The sequence below is a fragment of the Stenella coeruleoalba genome (genome assembly GCF_951394435.1).
Source record: "Stenella coeruleoalba genome assembly, chromosome: 20".
Classification (NCBI taxonomy): Eukaryota; Metazoa; Chordata; class Mammalia; order Artiodactyla; family Delphinidae; genus Stenella; species Stenella coeruleoalba.
In genome coordinates this window covers 48013102-48035905 of record NC_137166.1, presented here as the reverse complement: position 1 = coordinate 48035905, position 22804 = coordinate 48013102, and the positions used below count along the sequence as shown (strand labels likewise).

Here is a 22804-nt window from a genome sequence, read left to right as displayed (position 1 = left end):
AGTAAATGTTGACAGAGATTGTTGAGCCCTCCATGTGGGCCAGTGACTGTTTCAGGCATTTAATTCAACTGCATTAAATTGTTCTGACTGGGAGGGAGAGACTATGTTACCTTTGGCACTTTATTTTCCTTTTAAAAAACTTATTATGAACATTTACAAACACAGAGGAGATAGAATGGCATATAAATTACCTCGATATAATTGATACAGCTATTTTGCTATTTTGCCTTTCTTTTTTCCTAAAATATTTCAAGGTAAATGCAGACACCGATGACATTCAACCTCTAAATATTTCATTGAGCATCTCTGTAAAATATAAGAAAAAGTTTTCCACATAACCACAAAACCATGGTCATAACAGCAATATCTACTTTTTGGCTGAAGTGTTTTAAGGTAAATGGAGACATTGTATTATTTCATCCCCAAATATTTCAGCGTGCAGCTCTAAATGATAAAGACATTTTCCCATATAACCACAATACCATTATCCTTCCTAACAAAACTAAAGAAAGACCTATATTATCTAATAATAGGCACATATTTCCCCTCGTGACAAGTTTTAATCCGAGGGGTGAGGGCCCTTGCCCAAGGTCCCATGGCAGGAAGAGAGAGAAATGGAATTTGCACCCAGGCAGTCTGGGGAGAGCTGTGACCACGGCCAGCGTGAGTCAGAGCAGAGCCAGCCCCCCTACCCCTCGCTGGCGCGTCCTGGTAAAGGAAGTTTTTGAGGAAGGTGGGTGGGGGTGGATGACCCACGCATCTGGAGCTGACTCGCTCTTTCGCAAACCTCTGGGAGGAGCCCCCAGGGCCCCATATCTGTCTCCTCCCGGAGGCCAGACTGAGAGGTGCAGGGAGACCGCGGAGAGGAGCCGCCGCCGGACATGGGCCGCCCGCTGCCGGTGCTGCTATTGTTGGCTCAGACCTGCATTCCAGGTAGGGGCTGGGTGCCCGAATCTCTGCGCTGGGGACTGGGTCAGACCGGAGGGAAGGGAGGCGGGAGAGGAAGGGAAGAGAGCTCAGAGTCTGATGACTTGGAGGAGGGCTCAGTCCCCAGCCCCTCCACCCACATTCAAATAATAATTCTCCTGCTGTCTGCAGCCTCACACGGCACGGTACCAGGCACACAGTAGACGCTCAGGAAATATTCGTAGAGCGAAGGCGCTTAGCAACAGCCGCCATGTAGTGAGTACGCTCTTTAGTCCAGGCACTCTTCTAAGCTCCTTCCTTGCAACTGCCAACTGGGCGGGCGGAACTATTTTAACCTCGTTTTACAGAGAAACTGAGGCACAGAGAGGTTAAGTAACTGGTCCAAGGTCACACAGCAAGTCCTTGTAAGTGGGATTCTGACCCGCAGGGGGCTCCTACAGCCCTCTCCCCTCTATCAGATCACCCCTCCCCCCCTACACACACACACACACACACACACACACACACACACACACACGCACACACAGACACATTTGCAAGACAGGGAGGACACCGTCTCATTTAACAAAAGGTCTAAAGAAAGTCAGGCTCAGCGTCGCGGAGCCGGGGGCCGGGGACCCAAGGCTCGTCCTTCGAGGTGCCTTCCCTTTCACTATCCTCTAGCCGACGAGACCTCTCACCTCCTTTCTCTGGAAAATCTAAAAAGGGTTGGAAAACGAAAGGAAGTTGAGAAGGAACTGCTGTCAGGGCGCGGCAGGGCCGGGTTGGGGGTAGGGGTTGGGAGATGGTTCGGTAATGAATAACCGGGAAAGCTTTCCGGACCGCGGGAGGCCTAGAATGAGTAACGACTCGGAAGGGGACTCCGAATTTGGAGCGGGGAAGGGACCGCAAGGGAGACGCGATGGGCAGGGATAGGCCTTGGGGCGGAGCTAGTGGGCGGGGCCAGAACTTCGGGGAGGGGAAGTGGGAGGGGCTAACAGTTCCGGAGCAGCTAGTGGGAGCGGGGAGAACTTCTGGGGAGGCCACAGTAGTAGTGGGATTAGAATCTCCGCACGGCTGATACGCGGAGTTAGAAGTTCGGTGTGGACTGTTGGGTGGAGAGAGAGAACGCTGGGGAGAGGCTACGGAGGGGAGGAGAGCCAGTGGGCATTAGTGGAGGGCACCGGGAACGGGGGTAGAACATAAAGACTAGCTGGAGTTGGTGAGGCTAGAACACCCCTAGGAGAGCTCGCGAGGCGGAGTAGACCGAGGCGGGCGGGGTGGAGGAAAGGACCTAATTGGGAGCCGGGCTAGAACGTCCACACCCGCGGAGAGGAGGGGGGTTGGAGTTTCAGGATGGGCCCGGCGCTCAGACAGAGTGAAAGGGAAAGCGAGCGAGGGCTGGACTTGGGAAGGACCTGTGGACGGAGAAAGAACTTTAGGGTAGAGGGTGGAGATAGAACGTTGGCCTAAGGATGGTATAGCGGTTTGGAAACCAGGCTTGGAACCCAGGGGCGGGCAAAAGTGGAGTCCGAACCTGAGTGCACCTGGCCTGGAGACTTGGTCCAGGTGTTGGGGCTTAACGGGGCGAGAGCGGGATCCTGGCGCAGAGCGATAACACCTCTCCTCTCCCCCCTCTGCCCCCAGTCTCCTGGGGCCTGCGGTGCATGCTGTGTAAGACTACCGGGAGTTGCAGGGTGGAAGAGTGTGCCCCCGGCCAGGACCTCTGCAGGACCACGGTCCTGCGCATATGGGAAGGTGAGCTGGAGCAGGGAACGGGAGTGACAAAGAAACCTTATTTCACGAGCCATCGGGGAAATACGCATGAAAAAGACACGGAGACCGGTTACAAGCCCCCAGATGGACAAGCATTTAAAACTCTGACAGGGACTTCCCTGGAAGTCCAGTAGTTAAGACTCTGTGCTCCCAGTGCAGCGGGCACGGGTTCGATCCCTGGTTGGGGAACTAAGATCCGGCATACCACTTGGTGCAGCAAAAAAAGAAAAGAAAAATCTGACGATACTGAGGTCGATGAGGCTGTGGAGATGCGGGCTTTGCTGTTAGGGGGTAAATTGGTGCATCCACCAAACAGAGCCACGTGGCAATAGGCAATATCTGGTTAAAGATGAACATACCCTACAACAAGCAGTTGGACTTCTAGGAATGTAGAGACCCCAGAGAACCTTGGCCACACTTGCCCAGAGACACCTGTCAAAGAATGTTCTTAGACTGAACGTTTGTGATATGGAAAACTGGAAAGACTGAAGTCAGTTGTCAGCAGAGGAAAAACGTTACAGTATAATGACGCATTATACCCCACAGCAGCTTAAATGAAGGAGCTAGGGCTGCAGGTATTAACCTGGATACGTGTCAAAAATGTAAGGTTGAAAGAAAAACAAAAAAGCATGTTGCAGAGTTTGACACCTTTTAATAGAAATAGTATCTAACAATCAAAATAAATAAACGATATACAAATAAACAATAATAAATATTCTGCATACAGAGGTGTTAGAATTACCTACACCTGTGGTTGCCTCTGGACAGAGCGTAAGGGAAGTGGGATTTGAGGGAGGGAGGTAACCAGGAGGCTTTAACTGTCTTTTAAACTTGGTTTCTTTTTTTAAAAAGATCTGAAACAAATATAGCAAAATGCTAATATTTTATAAAGTTTGGTGATGAAAGCACAGTATTTATTACATCATTCTCTTATATTTTTGGTAAGCTCAAAGCATTTTCCTTTAAAGGTTCCTATCAGAGGCATCTCCCTGCTAAGATCACCAAGCTAGGAGGGAGCGGGTAGAAGGATCCAGAAGGTCCCAGGGATGGTGCTATCACTAAAAGAAAGTAGGCTTCCAGTGTAGGGGGTTGGGGGGAGGGTGCATAGCTCTAGAACAGAGAGAGTTGGACTCAAGCAAGAGGAGAGGCCTGGCAGGGATCAGCCCTGGGAGCGGGTGACCTTGTAACCAGGAGTGTCAGAGGCTGGTTGGGCCCAGGGGAGCCTCTGCGGTGACAATGAGACATTCCTTATAGAAGGTGATGAGCTGGAGGTGGTGGAGAGAGGCTGTACCCACCCAGAAAAGACCAACAGGACCATGAGCTATCGGACTGGCACGCAGATCATCACCCTGACAGAGGCCGTGTGTGGGTCAGACTTGTGCAACAAGCCCAGTCCTGGTGAGTAGGGCAGCCCTCACCATCCCCAACCCCAAACCATCCCCAGCTCAACCTCCATCATCATCCTGGTCCTATCCCTCATCCTAGGCCACCCCAACCCCAGCTCCATGCCTTACCCCGGCCCAAACCTTTCCTTATCCTAAACACATCTCCAGCCTGGTTCCAACCCCAACTCAACCTCACCTCCAATCCCGTCCCCAACTTCCTTTTATCCTCAACACGCTCCAACTCAAACCCATCCTCCTTCCAAAGACATCTCTCATCCTATCCCCTAATCAACCCCACCTCATCTCAACTGTCCCCAATCCCACTGCCATCTACAAACGCATCCCATCCCTAATCCTATCCCATCTCATATGTGTTTGTGGGGGTGTGTGTATGTGTGTGTGTGTGGTTGTTATTTATAAGATGCAACACCTGCCTTTAAGAAGCCACACACACACACCCACTTGAGAGGTACGTGAGGTATCTCACTGATGTTTTCGCCATGTAACTTTTTTCATGGGACAGGAGATGATTCAAGCAATAGATGCTCAGCAAGGGATACAAAGACCAGAGATACCAAAGACTCAGAGTTCTTAAAGGAAGTCAGAATAGGAGGGAATCAGACAGGCTGCCGTGGGCTTGGAAAGTTCCCTAGAATCGATGATTCTTAAGTTGGGCAACAAATAAGAATGTGAAGAAACTTCCATAAGGCTTTTTGTTGAGTTTCATGCCTTTAGGCTCTGGTCAGCATAAGAAAAAGACTTAGAAAGGCTCAAATTCCCCAAGTTCTCACAGCAGAGGAAGGTTGGGGAGCGAATGGACCCATGGTGCACAGTCAGACAGATTCCTCTTTCTGGCCCTGGTGAGGAAGGAAATGGGTTCAGGCCAGTCTAGTCACAATGACGTCAGGAAGCAGAGCACCTGCCTCTGCACTGGGTTTTTTCCCTTGTTCTTCATCCATCCCGATTACACTAGATTTTCATTTATCCTGACCTTGAACTTTCATCTGTTGGTGGGGACTGAATCAGAGATTTATTTTCAAGGAAATGACAAGAGAGGATGCTGGCTTCCTCTCTCTGTTAGATGGCTTCCTCTCTCTGTTAGATGTGCTGAAGGAAAGCACTTGTAATTGAGTCTAAATAATACTCGTAATCAGAGATAATAGTCAAAATATTTAACCATATTGGTCAGTGCCGCAGAATAATATTGACCAGTCAGAACTGGAGGCCACTTGCTGGGCCTGGTGTCACCCCTTTAGTGGATCTTGAGGACATGAGAGTTCTAAAGCCAGGTTTGCAGGGAGTTCCCTGGTGGCCTAGTGGTTAGGATTCTGGGCTTTTACTGCCGTGACCCAGGTTCAATCCCTGGTCGGGGAACTGAGATCCCACAAGCTGTGCAGCGTGGCCAAAAAAATAAAGTACAGAGAGGGTTGGGAGCGGTCAGGGGTCCTCTTGGGCAGCAGCTGTCAATTCAGTAATTTAATAACTAATATATCTATATCAGCTTCCCCCCTTTTATCTTTTTGGCCATGCCACGCAGCATGTAGGATCTTAGTTCCCTGACCAGGGATCGAACCCATGCCACCTGCATTGGAAGTGCTCAATCTTAACCACTAGACCGCCAGGGAAGTCCCTATCAGCCCCATATCTAACACCATTTTACCCTGTTTGTGATGACTAGAATAGTTGGTTAAACCACATCCTGTTCTTCTGTGATACTGGGGACACAGGAGTGACCAAGATAGCCTTGGGCCCTGCCCCTATGGGGCTCATAGTCTAGCGTGTATGTGTATGTGGGCGGGGCTGGGGGGAGGCGGACGGACCCATCACCTGACGGTGACTGCCCTGATTAGTCGCAGCTGGGATGCGGAAGCACATGCAAGGGAGTCAGGACCATGATAGGGGAAACAGAGACCAGAGAGGTCAGAGCTGTAATAGGGAAGCACAGTCCAGAATTGTCAGGGCTGAGACAGGGGAAACAGAGGCCAGAGTGATCAGGGCTGAGATAACTAAGAATCAAGAGATACTTGACTCAGGTCAGGGAAGGTTTCCTATACAGGAAGCAACAGCTAAGCTGGATCTTGAGGGATGAATAGGAGTCAGACTGTTAAAAAGACAGTAGAAAGGCTTTTCCAGACAGAGGGAGCAACAGATATAAAGGCCCAGAGGAGGGTGAGAGTAGCATGGCTGGAGGAAGGGCGAGATGGGGCAAGAGGAACTGCTGAAATTGGCAAGGTCACATTATACAGGGCCTTCTAGGCTATGGTGGGGCATATAGACTTCATCTGGGAAACACTGGGAGGTCATGAAAGCGTTTCAAGTACAGAGCATCACTATCAGATTTTTTTTTTTTTTTCCTGTACGCGGGCCTCTCACTGTTGTGGCCTCTCCCATTGTGGAGCACAGGCTCCAGACGCGCAGGCTCAGCGGCCATGGCTGACGGGCCCAGCCGCTCCGTGGCATGTGGGATCTTCCAGGACCGGGGCACGAACCCATGTCCCCTGCATCGGCAGGCGGACTCTCAACCACTGCGCCACCAGGGAAGCCCTCAGATTTGTGTTTTTTGACATGTTATTCTGACCTCAGAGTGGAAGAGAGATAGGAGGGAAGGAAGGATGGAGGGAAGGTAGATGAGGGGAGACCAACTTGGAGGTGCGTGAGGTTGTCCAGATAAAGAAGAGAGTGTAGGGATTTCCCTGGCGGTCCAGTGGTTAGACTCCGTGCTTCCACTGCAGGGGACGCGGGTTCATTCCCTGGTGGGGGAACTAAGATCCCACATGCCGCGTGGTGCAGCCGAAAAAAAAAAAAAAAGAAGAAGAAGAAGAGAGTGTCTGCTGTGCAAATGGAGAGAAGTGGTTGGAGTTACGAGCTATTTAGCAGGTAGATGAGCAGAGTGTGATAATGGATTAGATGTAGGGGTGGTTATGCAGTTCTGGTCATGTGGAGTCACCTGTATCAGACCAACCCCCCTGCCAATGACGGTTATAAAAGCTGGACAAATTATAAACAATGATTAAAGTCACTCAAGAGCAAGCAAATGAAGAGAGGAAGTTGAGGTGCTCCAATCTTCGAAATAAGGGGAGCACAGAAGTCGAATTCCACAGACAAGCTGGCTTTTTCCTTGAATGCACTTGCCAATTCACTGCTCTGGAAGGGAACTAGAACGCAAATAGAAAAGAGATCGTCGCTAGACTGACAAGGCAGAGGTTGGAGTCTGGGGTTGCCAGAGTGTCTGGAAAATGAGAAGTAAAATCCTGGAATGCATGGAACTACAGAAAAGGGAGTCCCCAAATCTGCAAATTTCCTTCAAGTCATTGGCAAGCCATGCATGCATAGGGTGAGACTCCAAGGAACTCTACAGAAAATAGTATCTGGGAAGCTACAGCACTGAGCAGGAATTCCAGCAGGCATATGACGCTGGGGGACCGAAGTTGCCACGCTGGAAAGAGAGGTCTCAGGCTTTCCCCTGGGACCACATCCTAGGAGTAAGGGCAAAACTGAAATAGACCAGCCCTAAAAATGCATACGTCGGATCTTAGACAGAAAGAAAACCTAATCCTCTCTGGCAGAATATAACATCATGTAGAGCCTTTACAAATAGTCGTCTGTGTCTGGCATCTAGTCAAAACGTACAAGGTACCCTGAAGAGAACAGAATGGACCAACTGACCGGAAACCAAGAGAAAAATCCCACAATAGAAACAGACTTGTCATGAATCATATTTTTTTTTTTTTTTTTTTGCGGTATGCGAGCCTCTCACTGTTGTGGCCTCTCCCGTTGCGGAGCACAGGTTCCGGACGCACAGGCTCAGCGGCTATGGCTCACAGGCCCAACCGCTCCGCGGCATGTGGGATCTTCCTGGACTGGGGCACGAACACGTGTCCCCTGCATCGGCAGGCGGACCCTCAACCACTGCACCACCAGGGAAGCCCATGAATCAGATATTGGAGTTACTAGACAGGGGAACTTTAAAAGAGCTATGATCAATATATTCAAGAAAATAGAGGAAAGGTTACTTTTTAGCAGAAATCTGGAAACCAATTTTTAAATGATTCCAACAGAAATAAAGAACAGGCACTAAATAAAACCAAAAAAAGAACAGGAACTAAAATTAAGAACTCAATAGATGTACTTACTGGATATCAGAAACAGTAGAGCAAAAGGATTACAGAACCAGGAGACAGGGCAGTGGAAGTATCAGATGGGTGCCTAGATATGGAGGATCAAGGAGTCTGCCAGGATTCTACCCTGGGGGACCAGATGGGGCCATCTCAGAGATGTGGAATTCAGGAGAAGGAGCAGTTTGGAGAAGATGGAGAGTCTTGTTGGGGGCAGGTAGAGATTCAGGTGTTTGAAGGGCCTCCAGGAGGCCCAGCTATGGAGCTGGGAGAGAAGTCTTACCTGGAGAGAGATTTCTGAGTTCCCAGCAGATAGGTGGAGATAAAACTGTGTCAATGGATAACATCCCATGGGAGAGAGTGTGTACCATGAGAAATGAAAAAAGGGCCTAAGACAGAGCCTGAGGATCACCCACATTTAGAAGAGTGACATAAGAAGAAGAGCTCACAGAGGAGACCCATGCGTGGTATGAGCTATTTTGACAGTGATGGCAGCTCGTGTTTTCATTTTCATGGTGGTTCATATTAGAAGATGTGGGCTGTCAGCCTTTTAGTTCTTTTTCTTTTGGGAGAGGGTGGGAAAGATCTGGCTTTGGAGATAAGTGATTCACCTAATTACAGCTGCTGGCCTGCCCGTGGAGAGCCTTGGCTCAGAGAGCCCTCTCATTTCTCTAAGACTTGGCCCAAACTCAAACTCGGGTATCTGGGGTCACGAAGGGAAGGGCATGCCAGGCTTGGGAATGGTGTGAGCCAAGGCCTAGGCAGAGGGATGACTCTGGTGTTTCCAGGGAAAAGTAACTCATCCACTTGGCCTGGACTGGAAGGTCCGTGTGAGAGGCCAGTTTATCACAGATCGATCAGATGAGGCTTTGACCTCTGACATGATTGGGTAGTGTATTAAATATCTATCGCTGCATTAAAGATTGCCCCAAAGCTTAAAACAAAAGTAAGCATGTATTCTTTCACAAAGTTTTTGAAGGTCATGATTCTGGGAGTGGCTTAGCTAGGCGGTTCTGCGTCTTTCATCATGTCGTAGTCAAGATGACGGTGGACTGCAGTCATCGGAAGGCGCCCAAGGTAGCTTCATTCACACGGATGACCAGCTCCCATGGCTTTGGCAAAAGTCTCAGCTCCTCACCATGTAGACCTCACGGTGGGGCTGCTTGAGTGTCCTTACAACATGGCAGCTGGCTTCCCCCAGAGCAAGTGGTCCAAGAGAGAGCCGGGAAGAAATCTCAATGTCTTGTGTGATCTAACACAGAAGTCACACACCGTCATTTCCACAGTATCCTACTGGTTCCACAGGTCAGCTCTATTCCTTATGGGAAGGGACTACACAAGGGACAAATACCAGGAAGCAGGGATCACTGGAGGCCATCTTGGAAGCTGGCTACCACAGGGAACAATAGAAGGGTTTTAAGTAATTGTTCATTCATTCATTCATTTAACAAATATTTATTGAATACCTTCTCTGGCCCCAGCCTTGTGCTGGGTTGTGTTGGGACATAATAATGACCAAGACAGCCCTGGCCCTACCCTCCTGGGACTGAATCCATAGAAGGAAACAAACAAGCAAACAAACAGAAAGAGTGAAAAAAAGAAAAAACAGGGAATTCCCTGGCAGTCCAGTGGTTAGGACTCCATGCTTCCCTGCAGGGGGCACAGGTTCCATCCCTGATGGGGGTACTAAGATCTCAGAAGCCATGTGGCATGACCAAAAGCAAACAAACAGTGAGGGAAACAGACTTGTCACCAGACGGGGATGACCCAGAGTGGGCAGGGCTGGGATTAGGGAGCCCCGAGAGGCACCTAATCCAGCCTGGGAGGTCAAGGAAGGCTTCTCGGAGGAGGCAAAATTGGACAAGATGGCCTCTGAAGAATGAGTAGGAGATAGGGAAAATAGGGAGCAGGGAAAGGGTTCTAGGCAAAGACCACAGCAGATGCAAAGGCTGGGCAGGAGTCAGCATGTATACTCAGGGACTGAGGAAAACCGGTGTAGAGTCTGAGTGGCTGGTGGAGGGAGATGAGGCAGGAAAGGTGACCAGGACCCAGTCTTTGATGGAACTTGAAAGCCACGCTGAGTTTCTTGGATTTTATTCTGAAGGCACTGGGGACCCATGGAAGAGTGTTGAGCAGAGGAGAGGCAGGGTCAGATTTGCGTATTAGGAACATACTTCTAGAGCTATGTGGGATACACTGGGGTGGGAAGGGCAAGAATGGAAACCAGGAGGCCAGAGAGGAAGCTGGTATTGAAGGAGTTCTGACCTGGTCATGGAGCTGGAAAGGAGGGGATGGATTCTAGAAAGATTCAGGCGGTGGGATGGACAGCACTTGATGATTGGCTGAAGGGTGGGATAAGGAAGAATTGATGCTGAAGTGAGTCCTCAAGGAAGCTGGGTCTCCAGGACTCTCCCCATGGAGTCTCACCCTCCTAATCCTCCCTAAACAGGCCAGGTTCCTAACTTTCCCCGAAGCCGTTACCTCGAATGTGCTTCCTGTGCCTCGTCAGATATGAGCTGTGAGATGGGCCGGGACAAGACCCTGCAATGCCGCAACCCTGGAGAACAGTGCCTGGATGTGGTAACCCACCAGAGACTGGAAGGTGAGCCCCAACCTGCCAGCAACTCCCCCTCCCTGCTTTGCTCCTCCCCAGGGCTGCACTTAACAACAACCCCCAGATAACCAGGATTTAAGCAAGGTAGAAAGTTAGTACTCACACAGAAAGTCCAGTGATGGGAAGTCCAGGGCCACTAGGACAGTTCCACAGTCACCAGGAACCCAAATGTCTTCTCATTTCTTACATATTGCTTCCATTCTCAAGATTGCCTCATAGTCCAGGATGGCTGCCTGAGCTCCAGACCTCATGTCCAAGTTCCAGGAAGAAGGAGGGGGGAAAAGAAGGGGCAAAAGGGGGCACCCCTCCTTCTGTAAATGTTCTCCTTTCTAGAAGTCCCATAAAATCTTTCTACTTAGATCACGTTGACCAGAACTTAGCCACTTGAGGTTCTCCTTTCTAGAAGTCCCATAAAATCTTTCTACTTAGATCACGTTGACCAGAACTTAGCCACTTGACTCTACCTATGGAGGCTGGAAATTGTGTCTTTTGGCTAGATATATGGTTGCTTCCAATAAAATGAGGGTCCTATAATGAAGGATGAAGCAGAGGATGGACAGAGGACTGCTACCATGGGCAAATCCAATCTCAGCCCCTCATCAACAATCTGACCTCCTCCTCTGCCCCCACAGAAAGTCCAAGGGATGAGCGCCACTCCCGAGGCTGTGGCAACCTTCCTGGCTGCCCAGGCCCCACTGGCTTCCACAACAACCACACCTTCCACTTCCTGCGGTGCTGCAACACCACCAAATGCAATGGGGGCCCAGGTAAGGGGCAGGGGACCCGGCGTGAGGCCTGGGATTGGGGTGGGGAGGTGCACTCAGGCTGACTGCTGCTTGCTTGAAGGGAAACCCTCCTCTCTGTTTCCTTCTCTGAAAAGTGGACCTATCAAGCCCTTTCTCAAAGAAGAATTTTGTGGGAATTCAATGAAACTAGCAAAGCTTCACCAAGACCTGTGCTTTGTGCTTCTATATCCTCTTGAATCCTTCCACTGCTCACCATCCTGGTGCAAGCCACCATGGCTGCTCACCTAGATTGTTGCAATGACCTTGCTGGTCCTCCTGCTACCCTACAGCCAATGTTCAACACAGCAGCAAGAGTGATTTTTTTTTTTAATAGATCTTCATTGGAGTATAATTGCTTCACAATACCGTGTTAGTTTCTGTTGCACAACAAGGCGAATCAGCCATATGCATACACATGTCCCCATATCCCCTCCCTCTTGAGCCTCCCTCCCACCCTCCCTATCCCACCCCTCTAGGTCATCGCAAAGCACCGAGCCAATCTCCCTCTGCTGTGCTGCTGCTTCCCACCAGCCAACTATTTTACATTCGGTAGTGTATATACGTCGATGCTACTCTCACTTCGCCCCAGCTTCGCCCTCCCACCCCATGGCATCAAGTCCATTCTCTATGTCTACCTCTTTATTCCTGCCCTGCCACTAGGTTCATCAGTACCATTATTTTTTAATTCCATATAGATGCGTTAGCATATGGTATTTGTTTTTCTCTTTCTGACTTACTTCACTCTGTATGACAGACTCTAGGTCCATCTACCTCACTACAAATAACTCAGTTTCGTTTCTTTTTATGGCTGAGTAATATTCCATTGTATATATGTGCCACATCTTCTTTATCCATTCATCTGTCGATGGACATTTAGGTTGGTTCCATGACCTGGCTATTGTAAATAGTGCTGCAGTGAACATTGTGGTGCATGTCTCTTTTTGAATTATGGTTCTCTCAGGGTATATGCCCAGTAGTGGGATTGCTGGGTCATATGGTAGTTCTATTTTTAGTTTAAGGAACCTGCATACTGTTTTCCATAGTGGCTGTATCAGTTTACATTCCCACCAACAGCTTACTGTAAATCAAATCATGTCACTCTTCCTCAACCACTTCAACGCCTTCCCCTTGCTTTTAGAATGAAATGCAAAGACTCTACTATGCCCTCTCTAATCCAGCATGTGTCTGTCTCATGGCCTTTGCACATGCAGTACCCTCCACCAGGAACACCTCTCCCCCAGGAGTTCACCTGGCTGGCTACTTCTGATTCGTTAGGTCTCAGCTTTAAAACATTGTCCTCAGGGAAAATTTCCCTAACTCTGCCCTTCAATATAATCTAGATCCTTTGTGTTATTCTGTCTCTATAAATCACTACTGTCCAACAGGACTTTCCATGGTGATGGAAATGTTCTGTATCTATGCTGTCGGATATGGTAGCCTCTACTATACGTGGCTTTTGAGCACTTGATACTTGGAAAATGTCTCCTTTTTCTTTTTATTTTTTAAAAATATGTCCACATGTCGTGAGTTTTCAAGTTTTCTTTTAAAATGAACTAATACTTTTTTTTTTTTTTTTTTTTTTTTTTTTTTTTTTGCGGTACGCGGGCCTCTCACTGTTGTGGCCTCTCCCGTCGCGGAGCACAGGCTCCGGATGCGCAGGCTCAGCGGCCATGGCTCACGGGCCCAGCTGCTCCGCGGCATGTGGGATCTTCCCAGACCGGGGCACGAACCCGGATCCCCTGCATGGGCAGGCGGACTCTCAACCGCTGCGCCACCAGGGAAGCCCACTAATACATTTTTTAAAGTCTCTTGGTTTTCATTTCCAATGCAGTAAATATCCATAGATATGACTAACATAAGCAATAATTTTTTATTATTTAATATTAATTTCAATGTCAATGTAAACAACCACATGTGGCTAGTGGCTACCATATGGGACAGTGTAGCTCTAAATCGTAAGTTCTCTGAGGGCAAGGACTGTTTCGTCTTACCCTGTGTCTAGGCAGGTGGGGGCTCGTGGGGAGCTGACGGTTGGAATTTCTCTCGCAGACCCTAGAGAACACCCCCCCCAAAAGAGGATGCTGTTCCAATTCCTGACCACAAGAGGGCTCCACGACATCTAGGGCTGAGAGTTGGGAGTCCTGGGGATGTAATGCTGTGAACCGCTCATGCTAATTTCTTTGGTGTCTGTGTCACTTGGTCTTCTTCCAAGTCCTGGAGCTTCAAAACCTGCCACTGAACGGCTTCCAGTGTTACAGCTGTGAGGGGAACAGCACCCATGGATGTTCCTCTAAAGAGACTTCCCTCACTGACTGCCGAGGCCCCATGAATCAATGTCTGGAAGCCACTGGCACTAATGGTGAGCCATTAGGAGGCTGGGAGAGGATACTTATGGGGGGGATGGGGGGTTCTGCAAGAAGTAACTTCCCATGAAGCTGGACTTAATTGAGGTGGATCATCCTGTTGGAGAAGGTGGGACTTCCTTCAGGAGAGTGCAGAGTGCAGTAAGAAATTAGGACTTGTTCATTAGGAAATGTATACTTGGGCCACAGAAATGTGGATTTCTTTGGGGGTGGGACTTCCGGTGGACCTCCCAGGATCCTATCCTGTGAAGTTCTGGGCAGGTTCCTTTATTCCAGAGGTTCTCAAACTTTGGGCTCTCAAAATTCCTTCTCGCTCTGAAAAATTATTGCTTACGTCAGTCATATCTATAGTATTTGTTCATTTTAAAAGAACAATTGAAAACGCACGACATGTGGACATATTTTTATGAAAGAAAAAAAGGAGACATTGTCCAAAATGAAAAAATTGAACGAGAAGACTGGCATTGTTCTACCATTTTGCAATCTTTTTAATATCTGGCTTAATAGAAGACAGCTGGACCCTCATATCTGCTTCTGCGTTCAGTCTGTTGCAAGATCACATGTCCTAGGGTTTCTAGGAAACCCCTTGTGAGAGCACAACATATTTGTGAGAGCATGAAAAGGCAAGTGAGGTTTTAGCATTATTACAAAAATAAGCTTGACTTCACAGATCCCCTGGAAGGGTCTGAGGGAAGGAGCCCCAGGGGTCCCAGGACCACACTTAGACCTGCTGCTTTCTCTGGGGGTACCCACCACGAGGTAGTATTCTACCTGGGCAATTCTCACTGGGTACCAGTATTCTCACTGGTACCCAGTGAGAATTCCAGTCCCAGGCCCGAGAGCTGGGAGTCTCACATGGTCTTGTCTCTCCTCAGGACTGGGGAACCCAAGCTACACCATAAGAGGCTGTGCAACCCCCTCCTGGTGCCAACGCCTCCCTGTGGCTGAAGCTTTCAGCCTCACCCATCTCAACGTCTCTTGCTGTACTGGAAATGGCTGTAACCATCCAGACCTGGTTACCCAGACCCACACGGGGGGTGCCCCCCTGCCTGGCCCTGCCCACCTCAGCCTCTTTGTCACCCTGCTTATAACTGCCAGACTGTGGGGAGGTACTTTCCTCTGCACCTGAACCCCAAAATCCCACTGCCCTGGCTGGATCCAGGAGACCCCTTTGCCCTTCCCTTAGCTCCCAGACCTACTGACTTGCTGTGTGACCTCAGACCAGTGTGCTCCCCTCTCTGGGCCTTAGTTTTCCCAGCTGCCGAAACACCTATCTCAGAGAACTGTGAGAATCAGAGGAGAAAAACTAGAGGAAGGCTACGGGCCAGCAGGCGAGAGCTCTTGTGATATTAATATTGTTGCCGCTGTTATTATTAATTAATATTTGTTTTATTTAATATTTTGTACTTAAATAAAGATTTTTGTATCAGTGAACAAAGCCAGATCTGCCCTTCTCCGGAGAGGACGATTGGGGGACACGTTTCCTCAGGCTCCTGGAATTAGGGGTCATATTGTAGGGCCCAAGCACTCGAGGTCCCAGCCTTGGGAGCTGTCCCATGCAGGCTTCCACCCTAAGCCACTTCCACATCTATTTCTGGGCTCCAAATGCAACCTTCCAACTCACTCACCCAAGCACTAACCTTCCAGTCTCTTCTCCCACATCCAAAGGTCCAGACTACTTTGTTGTTCTAAGGAGACATGTCTGCATTTCCTAGGGGGTTCTGAGATAGGAGATGACTAGGAGATGACCCCTGGATGCCCTGCAGTGAGGAGTAGAGACTGGACCTCATTCCCCTGCTGCCCTGGGGGCAGGAGATAAAGGCTGGGCTATATTTCCTAGGATACCCACAGACAAACTGAGAAAAAGACAGAACTACCATTTCAGTGGGACTGAGTACCATGGCAGAATTCATGTTTTCCATGGTTCGCTGAGGCAAGCCCACAGACACAAAATTACGTTCCCCTGGGGCCCTACGGCTGATGAAGAAAAAGGGCATTTTCTGTGGTATTTGGGGGCAGGTGAAGGACAGGGTTTCTTTTCTTTTCTTTTCTTTTCTTTTTTTTTTTTTTGCGGTACGCGGGCCTCTCACTGTTGTGGCCTGTCCCGTTGCGGAGCACAGGCTCCGGACGCGCAGGCTCAGTGGCCATGGCTCACGGGCCCAGCCGCTCCACGGCATGTGGGATCTTCCCGGACCGGGTCACGAACCCGCGTCCCCTGCATCTGCAGGCGGACTCTCAACCACTGCGCCACCAGGGAAGCCCATCTTTTTAAAATATAGTAGTGTGTGTATGTCAATCCCAAACTCCCAGTTTTCCCTCCCCCCCCCGCCCCGAGGGACAGGATTTCTTTTTAGGATCTCCTCAAATCACATATCAGCAACTGTCTCTGTGGTTGCCTAAAGGGATGGGGTCAACATCACCACCCCTTGAGCATGACTGGCTCCGTGACCGCTTTGGCCAAGAGAATGTGGTGGAAGTGACGCCATGCCATGCTCTGGGCCGGGGGTTTCAGAAACCGTCCAACCCTGGGGAAGCTCGTTGCTGGGTCAGAGTCCTCCTGCACTGAGACTGCCAATGCTCTGAGGACACCCAAGCTACTCGTGCTTGGATGCCACTTGAAGACAGAGCCCCAGATGTTCCAGCCATCTCAGCCCACACACCAGCCAAGTGAGTGAAGGAGCTACCCTGGACACGGCAACTCCAGCAGATGTAATGTGCAGGAGACCTGAGAAACCCAGCTGTTTTCATTTCCTAGGGCTGCCATGATAAATTACTACAAAGTTACAAAGGCAGTGGCTTCAAACAACAGAAACTTATTATTCTCTCGACTTCTGGATACTAGAAACAAAAAAATCAAGGTGTTGGCAGAGCCATGCTTCTTCTAAAGTCTCTGGGGAAAAATCCTTCCGGACCTCTTCCTAGCTTCTGAGGGTTGCCGACAATGCTCGGCAGTCCTTGGCTTGTGGCTGCATCACTCCAGTCCTTGCCTCTGTTGTCACGTGAACTTCTTTCCTGTGAATAGGGCTGTGTGTCTCCAGATCTCTCTGTCCTTATAAGGATACCAGTCATTGGATTTAGGGGCCCACCCTAACGCAGTTTGACCTCATCTTAACTTATCACATTTACAAAGACCCTACTTCCTTATAAGGTCACATTCATGGAACCTGGGGGTTAGGATTTCAGCATATTCTGGGGGGACACAATTCAACCCACACCACCAGCCAACAGTCAGCACCAAGGTTTCAGATATGAATCAGCCCATCCATCTCCAGCTGTTCAAGCCAGCCCACTTTGGCCCCGGTCCACTGTGGAGCAAGATACACACTGATCTCACTATGCCTTTTGCTCAAATTCCCAACCCACAGAAACATAAAATAAAGAGGTTGTGGTTTTACATAGCTGAGTTTTGGAGTATTCTGTTATGCTGCAATGGTTGGCTGAAACAGTCACTTGTTTGTCTGTTTTTTTGCTCACTCTCCCCACTAGAATCTCCCTAAAAGGCAAGCCCTTCTATTTGCTCTCTACTGTATTCTCAGTACCTAGATTAGCGCCCAGGACATGGCAGGTGATGAAGAAAGGAGGGAGGGAAGGAAGGAAAGACTACGTCTTCTGTGGTACCTTACGACAAAACTTGGGCTAGGGCTATATCTCCCATGATGCCCTAAGGCAGAGATGAGGCTAAGATGACATTTTCTAAGATGCTTCATAATTAAAATTGAGGCTAGTTTCACCTTTCCCGTGATGCCCTACAGCAGAAATTGTGTTACTGAATTAGATGGGAGGCCCCCCCATCGTGGGGCCCTAACGGAACCAAAGCCCCGCCTCCCACCCGACCTCAACCCCGTCCTTCAGGAAGTTCTTTCCCGCTCAGGTTCTGCCAATAACGAAATTGAGTTTGGCGCGAGCAAGACAGGTTTTTATTCAATGGCCCAAGAATGGAGAAGGGAAGCTCTGATTACAACCGGGGACAAGCTTTTTATAGAAAAAGGTGAAAAAGGTTATTGGGGGTGGAGGTCTTTTGTCATCCTGATTCATGGAAATGGGTGGTGATTTCCCAGAATGCAGTTCATGCCTTTTTCTGCCCTTGTTCGGCCCTCGAGTGTCTGGGTGGGAATTGGGTTGAACCAATATGGCCCAGTGGGCAGAGATCTTATTGTTACAATGAGATGGTAATGAGCTGTAGAGCAACCTTTATCCCAGTTTTGAAGTTCAGTCAGCTTATACCGATGTCTTATGGTTAACGCTCTCTTGTTCCTGTCTTGTAAACACAGCTAGAAAATACAGATACAGTCAGGTTTTTTGCAAGTTTGCCCAGAGTGAGGTTTTTATTAGAAATGGGAGGGGTGGGGGGTGGCTTCCTTACCTCCTTGTGTAAGATAGGTGTACATGTTTTATAGAGAGAGTTTAAGTGTGGGTTAGGGACCCTCGGATTGCTCCCCTGGGTGACAAGTGGAGGCTAGGATTGCATCCATCATGATACCCCACGGCAGAGATTGGAGGCTAAGGAATACATTTCCCGTGATGCCTTACAGCAGAAATTGAAGGTACAGCTGCATTTCCCAGGAGACCCTATGGCAGAGATTGGAGTCTAAGATTGCATCTCCCATGATGCCCTACTGTGGGGATCAAAGGTTGGAAATACATGTCCCATGGTGCAGATATTGAGGCTAGAGATAAATTTCTCAGAATGTTCTACACCAGACCTTGTGATCAGGACCTCATAGTAAATGGCTCCCAAGTTTTTGTTCAGGGATCTCTGTTGCAAGAAATAAAATCTGTTTAAGCTGACTCAAGCAAAAACAACAGCTTTATTGGAAGTTTAGATCCGAGCAAGAGCTAGGTCTCTGGGCTGCACCAGGGACAAGAAACAGAATTGAAAAGCTGTGTGAAATCAATGTTGTCTCTGTTTTGCAAAATCTCTCTGTCCCTCTGTGTCACTCTCTCTCCTACCCTGAGTGTGTGGTTTCCCTCATGGGCTGGGCTTTCACTTTATTTTTGTCTCTTCACAGACTACCTTCTGCTTCAAGCATAGTAGCCAAATATGCCCTTGAAATGTCAAGAACTACTTTTGTCTGGTTCTAAAATTTTAACGGACAGACTCTTCTCTGGTGGGGTCCAGTTTGGGTGAGGGCTCTGCCTACGACCTCCACTGCTATGGCCAGGGAAGTTTACGTCAAAGCCACCACATACAGTTGTTCAGGTTGTAAACAGGCATCCACTGGTCGGGCAATTCTCATGATAAACAACCCACTTGGCCAGAGCTGAGAAAACAACCTCTGTGAGAGAGATCCTATCACAAGGATGGGGGAGCAATCGAAAAAGAAAACTACCACTTACAGTGTTTTAATCTGCAAGCAGGGCTGCCTCCATGTATTCTATGTGAATCGCAGGCAATATGGTAGCCAGGGCTGTATTTAAGAGGACACCCAACTCAAAATGGTTGAAACAAAGAGGAAATTGATTATCTCACAGAACAAGAGCTCAGGAGTTAGGGCAGTTCTTGGGTTGACTTATTCAATGTTTCCATTATGTCCTGAAGGATCCATTCAAGCTTATCTACCTCATGGCCTTAAGATGGCCACTGCAGTTCCAGACATCACACCCACATTCAGAAGCAATAACAAAGGGCCATCTCTTCTTGGGTGTCTTTTTTTTTTTTTTTTTTTTTTTGCAGTACGCGGGCCTCTCACTGCTGTGGCCTCTCCCGTTGCGGAGCACAGGCTCCGGACGCGCAGGCTCAGCAGCCATGGCTCAGAGGCCCCACCGCTCCGCGGCATGTGGGATCCTCCCGGACCGGGGCACGAACCCGTGTCCCCTGCATCGGCAGGCGGACTCTCAACCACTGCGCCACCAGGGAAGCCCTTGGGTGTCTTTTTTAAAGCAGAGAAAGCTTATCCCAAAACTTCCAGGCTGACGTGCTCTCCCCACATTTTATTCACCTGATTTGTTTCATACCCCCATGCCTATAGCATTCACAGAAAGGGGCATGGAACCACAATATTTGCTGAAGTATATTCAGACCCTACTCCTAGGGCTTCCTGCACATCATCTGGCTGTTAAAGAAAGGTTGATGCCTGAACAAAATCAGGATTCTTTTAGGAAGCGACAAAGGTGGAGGGAATGTGTATTAGGAAAAAACACCCACCCAGTCTTCCTCCTGTATAGAGAACAACTCAGTTCTTCCCTACTGTGTCTTTCTCCTGTGTGTCTCCTTTATTCTCACACTACTACCACACTCACAACACTTCTGGTCACCAAATGTGGGGGTGGGCTTCCCCCCACACCAAGCAATTCTCTGTGACACCTTCTGGTCAATTCTGACACTACCTACCTGGAAATAGCGTCAGATCCCACAGATTAAGGGCTCAGTCCCACAGTCCCCACTTCAGATGACAATTGAAAGTCTAGATTGTGCTCCTGACCAATCGGCTACAAATCAGAAGTTCTCATGACTCCCCTCTTCAGGTTTGATTAACCTGCTAGAGGGGCTCACAGGACTCAGGAAAACAATTACTTACCTTTACCAGTTTATTATAAAAGGATACAATAAAGGATACAGAAGAACATCCAGACGGAAGAGATGAATAGGGCAAGGTATGTGTCAGGGGGCGCACAGCTTCCATGCCCTCTCTGGTCATGTCATTCTCCCAGCACCTGCATGTGTTCACCAAACTAGAAGCTCCCTGAACCCCATACTATTGGGATTTTTATGGACGCTTTATCATGTAGGCATCATGGATCGTCAACTCCATTTTCAAGAGAATGGGGATCAGGGCTGAAAATTCCATGCTTGTAATCATAGCTCGGTCTTTTCGGTGACCAGCCCTCATCCAGGAGCCCACCTAATATCACCTATTAGAACAAGAGACACTCTTATCACCCAAGAAATGACAAGGATTTCAGGATCCTTGTGTGGGGAACTGGGGTCAAAGACTAAATGTTAGAACAAAAGATTCTCCTGGTGTTCTTATCATTTAGGTAACTACGAGGGTTTCAGGAGCTCCGTTCCAGGAACCAGGGGCAGAGACCAATATATATTTTTATTATCTCACAGAATAATGCTGAGAAAACAACTAACAAAATCCCTGGACCTCAAAAACTCAAGAATAGTCAACGCACGGTGTGCAGCCCATCCCCCCAGAAGAGCAGGCACAGCAGTTGTCTCCCCAATGTCTATTTCTGCTTGAGAAATCTAATTTCACCTCTGACCTCATGGTAGGGGGAGCCTGTGGCTCATATCTAATTTAACCAGCTTAATCTCATCCCCTGGCCAGTGATATTGGTTCAGTGATAGGCAGGTGGCATCATCTGGACCAATGAGACACAATGGAAGGTTTTTGGGGGGCTTCTAAGGAAAAATGTTTCCTCACTCTGCTGAGGGAGCTTCTTCAAGTCTCTCCTCTGCTCAGTCTCCCACAGTCTGACTCTCTCAGTCTGTCTTTTTCTCTCTCTATCCCTCTCCAAATGTGAGGGAAAAGTGTGGCCCCAGAGGTATTTGCCAGCCATCCTGCAACACGAAGGGACTATTTACCCTTAGGACAGACCATTTTGAAGCCAGTCATACCCAAGAATTTTTTTAAAATAAATTTATTTATTTTATTATTTTTATTTTATTCATTTAATTTTTTTGGCTGTGTTGTCTTCGTTGCTGTGCGCGGGCTTTTCTCTGGTTGCGGTGAGCGGGGGCTACTCTTCGTTGCAGTGCGCGGGCTTTTCATTGTGGTGGCTTCTCTTGTTGCGGAGCACGGGCTCTAGGTGTGTGGGCTTCAGTAGTTGTGGCACGTGGACTCAGTAGTTATGGCTCATGGGCTCTAGAGCACAGGCTCAGTAGTTATGGTGCACGGGCTTAGTTGCTCCGTGGTATGTGGGATCTTCCCGGACCAGGGCTCGAACCCGTGTCCCCTGCATTGGCAGGCGGATTCCCAACCACTGAGCCACCAGGGAAGCCCCCCAAGACTTTTTTATATGTGAAACAATCCTCTTTTTCTTAACCCAGTTGGGTTGGATTTTCTGTCACTGGCATGAAAACCCTAATGGATAAAGTACCCTGAAGTAGGATAAGGACAGGACCACCTCAGGTGGAAGAAAAGGTGGAACCAAAAAAGACAGATGAGGGCTTCCCTGGTGGCGCAGTGGTTGAGAGTCCGCCTGCAGATGCAGGGGACACGGGTTCGTGCCCCGATCCGGGAAGATCCCATATGCCGCGGGGCGGCTGGGCCCGTGAGCCATGGCCGCTGAGCCTGCGCGTCCGGAGCCTGTGCTCCGCAGCGGGAGAGGTCACAGCAGCGAGAGGCCCGCGTACTGCAAAAAAAGAAAGAAAAAAAAAAAAAAAAGACAGATGAGAACCAAACCAACATCCCACAGGGTGCCCTGCAGCTGCAGCAGGAGACATTGGTTAGAGCCATGAGCAGGGGACCTATAGGTTCTTGGGAGGAAAGATAACCCTTAGCTAACCCCTAACCCAGTATCCCAAATCCAGGTTGGACACCTCTTTCCCACTTATCTTAACACAGAGAACATGAGCCCTGGGAAGATTAGAGATTATCCAGCACGACACCTCTTTCCCCAGTTTACAGAAGGGTAAACTGAGAATTGAAAAGGAAAGGAATCACTTGGAGCTGTGGCCCTGGGGACATAGAGGTTGATGGGAGCTTGGCTCCCAAGGACAGAAGGGATGCTGGGAGCCATGGTCCTGGCGATACAGAGGTTGACAGGAGCTTGGATCCTGAGAACTCGGCACTGAGGACAGAAGAGGTGCCGGGAGCTGAAGTCTGTTGGAGGACCTGGATATAGGAGTTTTTGGTAGTGATGGAGATAAAGAGCAAGGATTTTCATAGTTGGCATATCCCAGTTTCCCTGA

At 48.9% G+C, this 22804-nt stretch overlaps 1 protein-coding gene across 1 annotated transcript; it reads left to right on the top strand.

Moving 5' to 3' along the window:
• The first annotated feature begins 854 nt into the window (after positions 1 to 854).
• On the top strand, positions 855 to 15597 carry PLAUR (plasminogen activator, urokinase receptor). Its single transcript, XM_079907825.1, has 7 exons — positions 855 to 933; positions 2554 to 2664; positions 3937 to 4080; positions 10632 to 10784; positions 11429 to 11563; positions 13794 to 13940; positions 14820 to 15597. Exons 1-7 carry the CDS (start codon positions 882 to 884, stop codon positions 15071 to 15073), a joined length of 996 nt encoding a protein of 331 aa, XP_079763951.1. The 5' UTR covers positions 855 to 881; the 3' UTR covers positions 15074 to 15597.
• The last annotated feature ends 7207 nt before the right edge of the window (positions 15598 to 22804 follow it).

What these genes read in the sequence shown, in the direction of transcription:
- PLAUR (XM_079907825.1), top strand. Translation starts at nt 882, where the DNA reads ATGGGCCGCCCGCTGCCGGTGCTGCTATTGTTGGCTCAGACCTGCATT. An exon ending in GGTCCTGCGCATATGGGAAG is followed by an intron (nt 2,665 to 3,936) that starts GTGAGCTGGAGC and finishes CATTCCTTATAG; the next exon opens with AAGGTGATGAGCTGGAGGTG. An exon ending in AACCCACCAGAGACTGGAAG is followed by an intron (nt 10,785 to 11,428) that starts GTGAGCCCCAAC and finishes CTGCCCCCACAG; the next exon opens with AAAGTCCAAGGGATGAGCGC.